The 14,370-nt window shown below is 45.2% G+C and overlaps 1 protein-coding gene across 7 annotated transcripts; it reads right to left on the reverse strand.

The window, feature by feature from the left end:
- Positions 1-2,355: 2,355 nt before the first annotated feature.
- Positions 2,356-9,728, reverse strand: PDZD11 (PDZ domain containing 11). Of its 7 annotated transcripts, none has more exons than XM_084806618.1 (7): positions 9,700-9,728; positions 7,448-7,607; positions 6,722-6,805; positions 5,032-5,088; positions 4,097-4,195; positions 3,777-3,837; positions 2,356-3,253 (listed from the first exon to the last, which is right to left on the reverse strand). In XM_084806618.1, exons 2-7 carry the CDS (start codon positions 7,544-7,546, stop codon positions 3,219-3,221), a joined length of 435 nt encoding a protein of 144 aa, XP_084662744.1. In that variant the 5' UTR covers positions 7,547-7,607; positions 9,700-9,728; the 3' UTR covers positions 2,356-3,218. The 7 variants fall into 7 exon arrangements, with proteins under 7 accessions (XP_084662744.1, XP_084662745.1, XP_084662742.1 ...); XM_084806619.1 differs by having other exon boundaries at positions 9,667-9,728; XM_084806616.1 differs by having other exon boundaries at positions 9,462-9,728.
- Between the last annotated feature and the right edge of the window lie 4,642 nt (positions 9,729-14,370).

A 14,370-nucleotide genomic window follows, 5' to 3' on the forward strand; every position in this document is an offset into this window, starting at 1 on the left:
GAACGGAGTAAGGAAAGTCGAACAGCGGAGGCGGTAAACAGGGGAAGAATATGCGATTATTTTAATTACACATGCTTCGGTTTTGCTACAGTAGCATACTGGACGGGTCGGCCACCTGGGATGCTACCCAATGTCAGCCCTACATAGAGTAGATCCGTTGAAAAGAATGGGACCTAAATTAGACTAGCATTGGATACAACCCATTGGATTACACTTCCCATCAGCCCCAGCCACCATGCTAACCCTGACCCTTCCCCAACCTGGTGCCCTCCACTTTTGTACTACAACTCCCAACATTCCTAACCATTGGTCACGCTGGCTGGGGCTCATGGGAATTGAATTCCAAAACATCTGGAGGGGACCGGATTGGGGAAGTCTGGCTCAAATAACTAGGAACTTTGTGATGCTTAATTCAGAATAGGGCATGTTTTGATTGGCACACTGAACTGCTGATTGTGCGTCTTATTTTAACTTGCCAATATATTTTGAAATTAATTGTTAAGGAATTGTTTTGAAATGCAGTGCTGTATTTTGATGCTTTCTGTTATTTCTATCATGTGTTGTTTTGTTGTGAGGTGCTTTGGTTAACCATCCACCGTGGAAATGCAGCTTGTAATCCAACAAAAATATTAAAAGTAGGCAAAAGAAAACATCTGGGTATGAAACCTCCTTTGGTGGACAGTTCTTCATCTGTTAGTGTGTTCTCTCCCTGGGTCAGAGAGAGACAGATTTGTCTTGTTGAGTCAGATATCTTGTTCTGTTCTAGTTCCCAACTGCAGCCCATGAGCTGCTCCTATGAAGTTTACAGACTGGACAAGACAGTCTTCCCGCTAGTTTGTATCAATCATCTTTTAGTTAACAGATATACTGCCTCTGAATGAGGAAGTTCCATTTTTTTTTTGTTCTTAGCCATTGCCTGTAGCTATCCAGCATCAATTTCTGAGTGAGACATCCAATTTTCTTTCTCCCATTGAGATGACAGCAGTATGACATAACAGTATTTTTTCAACAATAAAAGAGACCAGAGCCTAGTTCTGTGAGAACATTTGCTCACTTTGTGGATGCTCTAGTCTAGGAGCATCAGCTAGACAACAGCTCCCACTCTGAGGCACAATGCCTTGTAGACATCAGCCCTGGTTAGCAATGCTCACAGAGAAAGGGCAGGGTTAGTATCAAGGAGTGGGGGGGTAGTGGAGTGGGGGGGTAGTGGAGTGGGGGGGTAGTGGAGTGGGGTCCCTAAGACTAGACCCACAGTATGGAAGCCCTCTTCGCCCCACCCAGTAACTGTACTGTGACAGCAATATTTTATTAAAGACTGAGGCTTTTCCAAAAACAGGCTGCAATAGAAAAATCCAGCACAGGAAGGGAACAGATGATTGCCTCCTTGACAACTCTACTTTGAACAAAGTAGGCCCCAAACAGCCCATATTGGACAAAGAGCACCGCAGAGGCATAGAACTCTGTTCTTCCAGCACAGCCTTCCCCAACCTGGTGCCTTCCAGATGTGCTGGGCTACAGCTCCCATCATTCTGTCAGCAAGGCTATTCTCGAACGAGTTTTGAGAGTTGAAAGATCAGGAGACCAAGGCCATCTCTGGCCTCCCTTTCAGCAGGCCTTTCCTCCTGCCCTCATTCAGATGGACCATTTGCTGAAAGTCAATGTAATTGGAGCAGCAGGTTTTCTGGGCTGGTTTCTGTTGAGGGGGGGATTTGTATGCTACTAGAAGACTGAAGCTTTAGTTAACTAACCTCCTTCCCTCAAAAAAGAAAACAACAACCTTCCAGTGGAAAAAGCAAGTACAACAGCTGGAGATAGAGAAGACATCCTGCTAAGATCAGCAGAAACCCAAATATAAATGTTACCACTGATCTCAGGCTACGTATATGAGCAAATCTCAGCTCACACAATCTAAACGGCTTTCATTGCCATGGCTGCATGTTTTACCCATCCCCTTCCCACAAAAACATAGCATTGCGAGAGGACTCAGAGAATTATAACCACACAAAGAAGTCACAATCCACAGCTGCCTTAGCAGATCAGGGCTGTGCATATATACACAGCTTGGCATGGGTGAGAGTACATCAAGGATCAAAGAATAACCCCCGTTTCCACAGCATTCTGAAAAAACTTCCATTTGTTTTGTTTGTAAAGTTTCTAATTCTCATGAGTTAGGTACATATGCGTACACGTCCTTTTGCGTGTGCAGAATCTGAAGAGACTTGCTTATTTATGCTTATGGTTGTGTGAGTGGCATTTTGGATAGGGATTGTTGAAATAAAAGGAGAAGCTGGATGTAACACAGGTAGCAATAGCAATGTGGTGGTAGGCGAGCAAAGGGGAAACATAATACATCTATGCTTAGTATATTTATTTTATTTATTATTACATTTCTATACCGCCCAGTAAGCAAAGTATAGAATCCCCCCTCCCGTGTTTACATCTATAGAAGAAGATAGACTACTTGTTGTTATGCATGAGGACTAGGAACTTGCTCTACAAATCAAAACAACCTTCTCCGGGGATGCAGCAGGAGCTATTAATTCTGCTAGAGAGGCCATATTCCAGGACATGCAACCATGCAGATTCCTGAACACCTGAACCTTCAGAGAAGAGGGGGAAAAAGCCATACTCCATGTGGAAGGTGCTTCCGCCCCCTCCCCCCCTCGCAAAGTTTCAGTGTATCTCAATATGGCTTAATATAGATGTGTACAGTGAATTGTGCCCCACACCACCGTCACAGCTATCTAAAAGGAGGCTTTGACTTAAAAGCCCTCTGTTTGCCCCTTTCAAGCCCAAGCTCTGTTGTTCTTCCTCCTCTTTTTTTGAGAAATAAGAAAACATTTCTGAAAGATGCAATCTGATGGATTAAAAACTCTGGGCCTGATGATGCATGTGGGGACTGGCATCATCAGCAGATCTATATCCGTTTCCTGATCAGGGAATGGGTTGAAGCCAAACATCCAGTCCCTTGTGTCCTTTACTTCACAGCACGAAGCAGAAGAAATAAAACAAACATTAAAAGTGTCCTCCTCTGCAGGCACTCAACTCCAGTCTCCACCCTAAAGGAAAATCTGTACCACAATCACCACTTCTGGCCCCAAGCAGGAGCTCACAGAGGAACAGCAGAGGGTGCCTTGCTTTTATTTTACAAAAAAAGAAGTCCGGCTGGAAGTTGCCGAACTCTCTGCAAAGAGAAAGGTGTGGCTGGGAAGGGATTTCTAGTGAACAGTTCTCTCCTTCTGCCTCTGGTAATCTGGAAGGACAAGGAAGAAACGAAGTGAATTCCAGAACATAAAAGAGCCCTGCTGGATCAGAACAAAAAGTCCAGCATCTTGCTTCTCATAGAGGGGCCAAAGAGACGGGGGCAGCTATTCTGCTCCACAAAAGTGCAATTGAACTCTACATTGGCCTTCCCCAAACTGGTGACGTCCAGGCTTGTTGGACTGCAAACTTCGTAATTCCCAGCCAGGGTGGCCACTGCTTGCAGTCCAACACATCTGGAGGGTACCTGGCTGTGGAGTGGCCTTGCTCATTATTATTATTCACTGGAGATCCATAGAACAGATAACATGTTCTTTTTCTCCCCTCTGTCATGGATTTATGGCGGCACCTCATGAAGCCTCAGTTGCCGTCTATAAGAATGGGAACAAAATCAACTCACACACCACAGGGCTGTTGTGAGGGCAAAGAGAAAATGAGGACTGCAAATTGCACAATAAAATTTTACTTCCCAAAAGGGCCATCGATTTTGCCAAGAGTATCAGCAACCAACTTACTGTAAGGGAAGAATCGGACTCTCATAATGATCTCCCGAGCGGTTTTCAAGATTTCCACAGCCTGGGGGGAAAGAACAGAAAGGGAATTGCTGGATTCTGTACAGCATCAAACTGGGCAGTGTTATTCATTTAACTGCTACACTTCCTTCATGAAGCTGAAGCAAATTCTGAGGAAGTCTCCCATCCAGGCATTAACTAAACCCAAATCTGATTAGCTTCAAAAGCATCACGTGCCCTCAGACCACACCTTCAGCACGCTTCATGCAATTTTGAATTTCAGTTAGAGAGGTGAAGCCCCTACCATGGGTAAGACATCTCACCTTGCTATGCTCAATATCCTGGAAGTCCACATCATTAACTGCTAGGACCTGGTCTCCCTCCTGCAATCCAGCTCGATGTGCATCTGAATCTGGGATCACCTGGAAACAGAAGGGGCAACAATGCCCGTCAAACCAAGGCCAGGGACTGCAAGTGCCTGCCTGCCTGACACCAATTCCCCTTGGCATCTTGAGCAAGCCAGTTCCAACCTGTCACACAATTCGCTGACCTATGTTTTGCCACTTCTAAAGCTTCAATGTGATGGATACTTACCCAAGACTAAGCCCCACTGAACTGAGTAGGAGTTTGCCGACAGAAAGTAAAGGCTTGAGCTATTCATTTCCATGCCCGGGATAATGGAATAGCAGAAGTGAAGGGATTAGGACTCAGGTACAGAAATGGAAAGTGGGACTGGAAGAGGCAGAATGCCTTCGTATATTTTATTTTTGAAACCTATAACATGTTCATAACAGCTACAATGAAATAAATTACATTTTTTAAAATTTGAAACATTCTTATTTGTCTTGAGCCCTATGTTACATTTAATGCTGCAATCCCATGCATGTTTATTTGGAAGTAAGCCTCATGAAGCTAAGGAGCATTTGCTCTTACATAAACATGCATAGGAACCAACAGGCGTGATACTAGAAGAATTGGATCGCCTCAATCAAGTAATTTGGCAAATAAACTGACATGTTTGATTCCTTATTGGAATCAACACTGTGTACATATTAGATTAGACAGGTACTTGTTTCTTGTAATTTTTTGTTGCATTTGTTTTGGGGGCTGTTGATTTTTTGGAAATTTAAATTACAGAATTTAAAAACATGCATATGATCAACCTGCATGTCATCTGATAAATGCAACATCAATAAATGTAATTAATTATCTTGCCAAGGAGATAGAAGAACTAGGAAGAGATGAGAGATCAACACACCTTAGAGATGAAGATCCCCAGCTGCGACGCTTTCCCTCCTCGGATATTAAAGCCCAGCTAGGAAGAAAAAAAGAATGGATGAAGGCACCGAGAAGGAATTCTGGGTATTTGGCTGTTCAGCACATAACATGTTGGATCTAGACTTACAGTGCAATTCTATCTATGTGTGCTCAGAAGTAAGTCCCACTGAAACTTACTCCCAGCTAAATGGTTATAGGATTGCAGCCTTAGTCATACTTAACGTAGGCCCAATGAAATCAATGGGACTTATGTTCGTCATGATTAAGTTAGTTCATTGTTTCAATTGGTCTACTCCAAGTTTGGCTAAATCTGAATGGAACTCTATTTGTTTTTTAATACTGTCTTCTCCCTGACCCCATTAATTTATCTGCAGACCTTTGAGCAACAGGGATCTACCTCATCACTGTATCTTTCCTGCAACCCTCACTGAGCCCATGTAACAGAGAGGTTTACCAGTCACCACACAGATACAATAAGGCTTGTAAAGCATGGGGCAGATTAGAAAAATCTCACATACTCCTCTTATTCAAAAGCGTCCCTGATGTTGTTGTTTACTGCTGCACCTGTCACCAAATCAGAATTGGCAGGTGCCAAATCTGCCATCTTTCCCCAATGTCCCCAAGATAAAGCAGGTAAGGTTCTTCCCAAGATGGAACCCTGACCCATTCTTTAGTAGAGAATGTAACCATTGTTACGCCAAGCTTATTTATTTATTTATTTATTGCATTTATATGTCGATTTTCTGCCCACTAGGGCCCCCAAAACAATGTACAGTAAAATTCAATAAGTTGACAACAGCACGAAAACAAAAAAGGAAAATCCTGAACAAAAACAGTTTTAAAAACCAAAGGCCCAGTGAGACAATATGGTTTTTACTGCCTGTTTAAAACTCAATAGGAATGGAGCCAGCCTGACCTCCACTGGGAGGGAGTTGCATGGTTGAGGTGCCACTACAGAAAAAGCCTTGTCACATATACCCAGCAATCTAACCTATCTTGGTGGTGGGTCATGCAACAGGGCCTGTGATGAAGATCTCAAATTATGGGCAAACTCATACAGGAGGAAATGGTCCTTCAGATACCCTGGCCCCAAGCCTTTTCCTCCACTCCAACCTGCTAGATGGAGTCCATTCCTCTTATTTATCATTACATTTATATCCCATCTTTGTTCCTCTTGCAAGGAACCCAAAGCAGCTTACATGGTCCTTCTCCTTTCCATTTTATCCTCACAACAACCCTGTGAGACAGGCTAGGTGGAAAGCTTCATAGCCGAGTAGGGACTAGAACCGAGATCTCCCAAGTCCCAGTCCAACACCATAACCACTACACCAGTACTCAGGTGTCCTGATGACCACCTGCCTCTATTATACCCACCTAACCATCTCAGCCTTCCTAGAAAAGACCTGTTTCCCAGCCAATAGGCCTACTAATTCAGCATGCACCAGAAAGAATATGCCCTCTGGTCAAAGTTGTTCTCATTACTGACAAATGTAGCTCCTTGAAGGCTTGATCCTGGTTTGGTAGCTAGGGAAGAGGAGGAGAATTCCCTTCAAAGATAGCAAACATTTCTGCAGAGGAACTCAGTTAACCAAGGTGTAATCCCAGGAGCCTTAGGGGTATCAGATTGTCCCCCCTTTGTCCCAGCACCTTAAGAGCAGGTCAAGTCTCACCTGAGCCCCTGGAGGCTTTTTCAGCACAATGGTACGAGGCAAGAACTGGGTCAGCTCATTGTTGTAATCAGAATGGTAAATTCTCTAGGGGAAACCAAAACACACACAAAATGGCATGGTGAATTCCATTCTGGAAAACTTTAAACTTTTTTTGTTGTGGGAGGCAGGGGGATCACTGTACTGTACCATTCCTTTCTTCTACTTTGAGAAAGAAATATTTCTTTCACACAGCGCATAGTTAAGCTATCAAATTCACTACAACAACAGGTAGTGATGGCTGCCAATTTGGGGGGCTTTAAAAGAGGATTAGACAAATTCATGGAGGAGAAGGCTATCAATGGCTAAGAGTCATGATGGCTATGACCTCCAGCATCTGAGGGAACATGCCTATGTACACTGGCTGCTGGGGAACATGGATGGGAGAGTGCTGCTGTGCTCATGTCCAGCTTGTGGGCTTCCCATTGGGGCATCTCCTTGGCCACTGTGGGAACAGAATGCTGGACTAGCTAGGCCTCTGGTTTGATCCGCACAGCTCTCCTACTGTTTGTGAAGAGTGTGAAAAGAAAATTAGGAACTGCTGAATGTATGCATTTTAAGCTACTTAGATCTCTTTTTAAAACCTTACCACCAAACATCAACACTGTGTACGACCTGAGCGAGAACTCAGACCGTATGTTCTTAAGCTGCTGGGACCACCAGACTAGAGCAGGATCTGCAGCTACGTACCTCATGAGGAGGTATCCAGGCAGGGGGGGGCTCGTAGGGAGGCAGGAACACCACAGGATAGTCATCATACGAGATACGGGCCCCCCCTCCAATATCCATTTAGGGGTCAGTGCAGAGCCGTGGAAGCACAAATGATCTTTCCTAAGATGTGATGTCAAGTCTAGGGAGAGAAGGAAGCATACATAATGTGGCCCCTTCCCCCTCAATCCCAAATATGCTTTATGGCAGGGGAAAATTAACTTTAAAAATGCTCCCCCACCCCGGCCTTTTCCCAGCAAGTGATTTGAGGGCACAGAACTACATTAATTCCCCGTTAGTGGCTATATAAATATGAGTATCTATGTCTGTTCCAGGGTTGCCACTTTTTCTTCCACACATACATTCTCACACTTAAACATCTGAGTGAGTGGTTTAACTTCCCACCCCCACCAAATACAGCTTTCTGTCCCAGTTCAGAGCTGTGGTAATGGGAAAAGCTACACCAGTTGAATCTACATCTGTCATGTGGCTGTTAAAAGTGCAACATCTTAGGGGTAGGGGATGGCAACACAATTTAAATGTGGGCCTTATTTCTCAGACAAAGTGGGCAGAACCAAGCTTGCATTTAAATACATACAATTACTTATGCCTTTTACCTAAGACCTACAGATGGACCACATGGTTCTGCTACCACCCATCCTTACCCAACATTTTGTAACCTATGCCTTCCCCATCTTTCTTCCTCTTCCTCCTCCTCCTCCTCTTTATTTATTTAATGGGTTGGATACAGATTCAGGCATATGCAACTGGGTTGGTGGAAACAAACATCCCCCCCCCCGCCCGCCCGTCCCCCATGGCAGCCCCTCCAGCCACCTGAAAATGCTACACAGATCCTACTGACTGGGGTAAGCTATGGGGCAGCAAGGATCCTTAAAAACCACAGGGAGTCACCTTTCGTGTACAGAGCTCTTCTATCCACAGAAGGCAGAGCCTGGATTCAACACAATATATTTCTGGTTTACCCCTCCACTCAATGAGTGATTGCACCGGTTTACAATAAGGCCATAAGAATAACAAAATTCAGTTACAACACACACACAGGCTAAAACAGAACTGGTAAGACAGGGAAACCCTCTGAAATCAAAGAGCAGCATTAATAACTAAAGGCTCAGCAGAACAATATCATTACCAGACAGTGCCATCTCCGTACAGGCGCTTTACAAAGAAGAGGTTTGGCACGTCCCTGCCCACAAGAAGCTTACAATCTAGAAACAGACACAAGGAAGAAAACAAAAAAGGAGAGGAAAATAGAGAAAGGGTACACTGGGGAAGAATATACAATGATTGCAATTACACACACTTTGCCGTAGCTATAGTAGGGCAAAGGGGCCTGGGAATCAAGTCAGAGGCTTCACGGGAAAAATAGTTTTTTTGTTATTACAGTGAACCTACAAAATTATCCTCTCAGCCTCAAAGCACGGTAAACATTTCTTTCCTGCCAGTAAGGAGAAAGGGTGTGGGGAGGGGGTTGGGGGATGTCCCCATCTCCACTTGCAGAAAGCCCAGAAAATTGTACATCCCCCCTCCCAGCGTTACCCCCTCCTCAGCACAACGCTGAACTACCACGTGCGTTCCAAGGCCTCCTGAAGCCTGTCCCAGTGTCCACTACATGCGTGATCCTGCCCCCTCGCCCGCCCACGGAGCCCAGGCTGAACACAAGCGGAGAGAGACCCCTTCTTTCTCCCTGGAAAAGAAGAGGTCCACGTCCTGCTAGCAGCAGCCCAGACACACACACACACACACCCCAGACACACACACACACACACACACACACACCCCGCTTCCCTGCCACTCCTTCCCACGGAACCTGAGCGCCTAAGGCTACGATCAGAGACACCCTCCCCCGCAACCTGGCGCCCTCCAGATGCGTTGGGCTACAACTCCCAGGCACAAAAGCTGGCTGGGGGGTGCTGGGGGCTCTAGCCCGGCACATCTGGAGGGCGCCAGGTTGGGGGAGGCTGGCGCACGCTCTTACCTGGGAGTAAGCCCCACTGAACTCCACGGGGCTTACTTCTCCGTAGACGTGTGTACTGCAATCCTACCCGTGCCTGTCCAGAAGCGGGCCCGCTGAGTTCAGTGGGACTTGCTTACGAGGAGACATGGGTAGGCTGGCATTGTCAGGGACGCAGCCCGCATCCCTCTTCCCCGGGAGTAAGTCCCCTGAGCTCAGTGGGGTCTACCTGGGAGCAGGCTTGAGCTGCCCCGCGACTCACTTGCTGGGAGAGCCGGCCTTTCTCCTTCTGCTGGGCTGCAGGCGCAGGCGCAGGCTCAGCCACACAAGCACCGCCCACCTCCCTTCCTCTCCTCCAATCCAGGACGGCCCTTCCCCACCGTGCACCCTATCAAAAGGAAGAACGTCGGTACTCTACTTCCTAGTAGGCGAATCTCGCTGCCAGTTGGCCTAGAAAGCTCCTGGATTGGTTGGAATAATAAGGAGGCGGGGAAAATAAGAGGCTGACCCACGCAGAGGGGCGCGTACCGCGCGCATACTTCACAACTCTTAAGACACGCGTGTATATGGGCACGTGTGTACGTGGCGCCTCTTGATCACCCAGTTCTTTTTCTTCTTTTTTTAATGTAAAAGGAACAGAAATGGTCTAAATTAATAGACGCAGCGTAACGTTTGTTTGATCGTTGGGGTTAAATTACAGGCAGCTTCTGTCTGCGTCTCTCGGACTGGGTGAATCCTGGAGAAGTCTTGGCACAAATGAAGTTATGGGGAGGAAGATACAATGAGATACAAGGAGGAGGTAGAGAGGAGTTGCACAAAACAAGAGATCTGTTTTTATGAAGAGTTGCTGGAGGATGGTAGGATGAGGAGGGATGGTTGCATGGAGGGGAACAGAATTGGTAGGGGAAGAATGTAAGTGCTCAGTGGTGAAAGAAAAACATTCTGCACATGCTCAGAGGCACTCTCTATTTAAGAACATAAAAAGAGCTGTGCTGCATCAGACCAAGACCCATCTGGTCCAGCATTCTGGTCACACAGTGGCCAACCAGATGCCCATGGGAAACCCATAAGCAGGTCATGAGTGCAATAGCACCTTCCCACCCATGTTCCCCTGCTGCTAATACTGGTGACATGTAAATAAATTCTAGTAATTCTAAATTTGCATGCATGTATATCCTGCAGAAACTTTGCAGCTTTCTTGCCTGGGGGACACCTCTAATGACCTGTACATTTTCATACAAATTTACCCAAAAACTATTGGGGAAGAGGTGAATGGAAGGTAAAGCAAATCACTCCCTCAGCCAAACTGGAGAACTCCCCTTCCACATGAACTGCTGCACCTATCCTTCTGAAACTTTGCTGGTTTCTTAATTAGGGACAACTCTAGGCCGTCTGTAACTTTCAGAACAATGGTCCACAAGGAACACAGGGAGATAAGTATGTCCTCTTTCACAGACCTCAAAATGTCAAGGCCACCCTTGCACAAAACCCCTCATGGGGTTCTGATTTCTCATTCTGAAATTTGGCAGACATGATCTCCTCTGATGAGGCAATGAATCCTGAAATTTTTATTTATTTATTTATTTATTTATTTAATTTCTATACCATCCAATAGCCGAAGCTCTCTGGGCAGTTCACAAAAATTAAAACCAAACAACACACAATAAAACAATTTAAAATATATAGAACATTAAAACCACAATATAACAATACCACCACAATAAAACCTAGCAGCAGTGCAGGAGTTTAAAATACAAATTTTTAAAACAGCAAAGCTAAAAGTTTAGAAAGCTAAAATGCCTGGGAAAATAAAAAGGTCTTCACCTGGCACCAAAAGGAACACAATGTAGGTGCCAGGCGAACCTTTTATGCATTTCTTCCAAGGAATTAAAACGTTATTGGCAGTTCCCTTTAAAAGAAAAACAAAATATAAACCCCGCACCTATTTTTCTGACATTGGGCAGGTGTAATCCCCTTCTAGGGGGCTACTGTGCCTGAAATTTTCCAGTTCTGACCAAGAGAAAAAAGTTAGTTTTTTTTCCTAATTTCCCATGGTAGTCAACAGGAAGCATAAAGACTCATTTTTCCAAACCTTGACTCGGGTTTGGTGCTGAGCTAAAGTGGTCTGACTACAAATTGGCCAGAGCAGAAGCGGGATGTTTTCCAAAATGCTGAATCGGGGTCCGAGCAGAAGTGGGATGGGGTCAGTGCATGCTTCTTATGTATGTATGTATGTAATCTATACACACATGCAAGCACACTGCATTCACACCACACACACACACACACACACACACACACATTAGACGTGCACTTAGACTCGTGTGTGTGTGTGCGCGCATGTGCGCGTGTGTGTGTGTATATATATGTATTTGTTTATTCGTTCAGTTGTTTCCGAGTCTTCGTGACTTCATGGACCAGCCCACGCCAGAGCTTCCTGTCGGCCATCGCCACCCCCAGCTCCCCCAAGGTCGAGTCTGTCACCTCCAGAATATATTTGTGTATTTGTTGTTGTTGTTTATTCGTTCAGTCAATTCCGACTCTTCGTGACTTCATGGACCAGCCCACGCCAGAGCTTCCTGTCGGCCGTCGCCACCCCCAGCTCCCCCAAGGTCGAGTCCATCACCTCCAGAATATCATCCATCCACCTTGCCCTTGGTCAGCCCCTCTTCCTTTAGCCTTGCACTTTCCCTAGCATCAGCATCTTCTCCAGGGTGTCCTGTCTTCTCATTATGTGGCCAAAGTACTTCAGTTTTGCCTTTAGGATCATTCCCTCAAGTGAGCAGTCTGGCTTTATTTCCTGGAGGATGGACTGGTTTGATCTTCTTGCAGTCCAAGGCACTCTCAGAATTTTCCTCCAGCACCACAGTTCAAAAGCATCCATCTTCCTTCGGTCAGCCTTCCTTATGGTCCAGCTCTCGCAGCCATAGGTTACTACGGGGAATACCATTGCTTTAACTATGCGGACCTTTGTTGTCAGTGTGATGTCTCTGCCCTTAACTATTTTATCAAGATTTGTCATTGCTGCCCTCCCAAGAAGTAAACGTCTTCTGTTTTCCTGGCTGCAGTCAGCATCTGCAGTAATCTTTGTGCCTAGAAAGACAAAGTCTGTCACTGCCTCCACGTTTTCTCCCTCTATTTGCCAGTTATCAATCAAGCTGGTTGCCATCATCTTTGTTTTTGGGGGGTTTAACTGCAACCCAGCTTTTGCACTTTCTTCTTTCACCCTCGTCATGAGGTTCCTCAGCTCCTCCTCGCTTTCAGCCATCAAAGTGGTATCATCTGCATATCTGAGACTGTTCCAGCGATTTTAACTCCAGCCTTGGCTTCATCAAGCCCAGCACGTCGCATGATGTGTTCTGCATACAGGTTGAATAGGTAGGGTGAGAGTATACAGCCCTGCCGTACTCCTTTCCCAATCTTAAACCAGTCCGTTGTTCCGTGGTCTGTTCTTACCGTTGCTACTTGGTCGTTATACAGATTCCTCAGGAGGCAGACAAGATGACTTGGTATAGAACTTGCCACAATTTGTTATGATCCACACAGTCAAAGGCTTTAGAATAGTCAATAAAACAGAAAGAGATGTTTTTCTGAAACTCCCTGGCTTTCTCCATTATCCAGCGGATATTGGCAATTTGGTCTCTAGTTCCTCTGCCTTTTCTAAACCCAGCTTGTACATCTGGCAACTCTCGTTCCATGAATTGCTGGAGTCTACCTGGCAAGATCTTGAGCATGACCTTACTGGCATGTGAAATAAGTGCCACTGTTCAAATGTTTGAACATTCTTTGGTGCTTCCCTTTTTTGGTATGGGGATATAGGTTGATTTTTTCCAATCTGTTGGCCATTCTTATGTTTTCCAAATTTGCTGGCATATGGCATGCATCACCTTGACAGCATCATCTTGCAAGATTTTAAACAGTTCAGCTGGGATACCGTCATCTCCTGCTGCCTTGTTATTAGCAATGCTTCTTAAGGCCCATTCAACCTCACTCTTCAGGATGTCTGGCTCTAGCTCACTGACCACACTGTCAAATCTATCCCCGATATTATTATCCTTCCTATACAGATCTTCTGTATATTCTTGCCACCTTTTCTTGATCTCTTCTGCTTCTCTTAGGTCCTTGCCATCTTGGTTTTTGATCATACCCATTTTTGCCTGGAATTTACCTCCGATGTTTCCAATTTTCTGGAAGAGGTCTCTTGTCCTTCCTATTCTATTATCTTCTTCCAGTTCCATGCATTGCTTGTTTAAAAATAATTCCTTATCTCTTCTGGCTAACCTCTGGAATTTTGCATTTAATTGGGCATATCTCCCCTGATCACTGTTGCCTTTTGCTTTCCTTCTTTCTTGGGCTGCTTCCAGTGTCTCAGCAGACAGCCATCTTGCCTTCTTGGTTTTCTTTTTCTTTGGGACGTTTTTTGTTGCCGCCTCCTGAACAATGTTGCAAACTTCTGTCCATAGTTCTTCCGGGACCCTGTCTACTAAATCTAGTCCCTTAAATCTATTTTTCACCTCCACTGCATATTCATGAGGAATATTAGTGAGCTCATATCTAACTGATCTGTGGGTCTTCCCTATTCTCTTTAGTCTGATTCTAAATTGTGCAATAAGAAGTTCGTGATCTGAACTACAATCAGCTCCAGGTCTTGTTTTTACCAACTGCATAGATGTCCGCCACCTTTGGCTACAAAGGATGTAGTCAATCTGATTTCGGTGTCGACCGTCTGGTGAAGTCCATGTATAAAGTCGTTTCTTAGGTTGTTGGAAGAGAGTGTTTGTTATGCGCAGTGAGTTGTCTTGGCAAAATTCTATCAGCCTATGTCCTGCTTCATTTTGTTCTCCCAGACCATGCTTGCCTGTAATTCCAGGTGTCGTTTGACTACCCACTTTAGCATTCCAGTCTCCTGTAATGAAAATAACATCTTCGTTTG

Source organism: Heloderma suspectum, chromosome 6, assembly GCF_057233095.1.
Source record: "Heloderma suspectum isolate Gila_16-S chromosome 6, 16-S_ref, whole genome shotgun sequence".
Lineage (NCBI taxonomy): Eukaryota > Metazoa > Chordata > Lepidosauria > Squamata > Helodermatidae > Heloderma > Heloderma suspectum.

What these genes read in the sequence shown, in the direction of transcription:
- PDZD11 (XM_084806618.1), bottom strand. Translation starts at nt 7,546, where the DNA reads ATGGATATTGGAGGGGGGGCCCGTATCTCGTATGATGACTATCCTGTG. An exon ending in CCTGGATACCTCCTCATGAG is followed by an intron (nt 6,806 to 7,447) that starts GTACGTAGCTGC and finishes GGTTTCCCCTAG; the next exon opens with AGAATTTACCATTCTGATTA. An exon ending in AGTCCGATTCTTCCCTTACA is followed by an intron (nt 3,254 to 3,776) that starts GTAAGTTGGTTG and finishes TTGTCCTTCCAG; the next exon opens with ATTACCAGAGGCAGAAGGAG.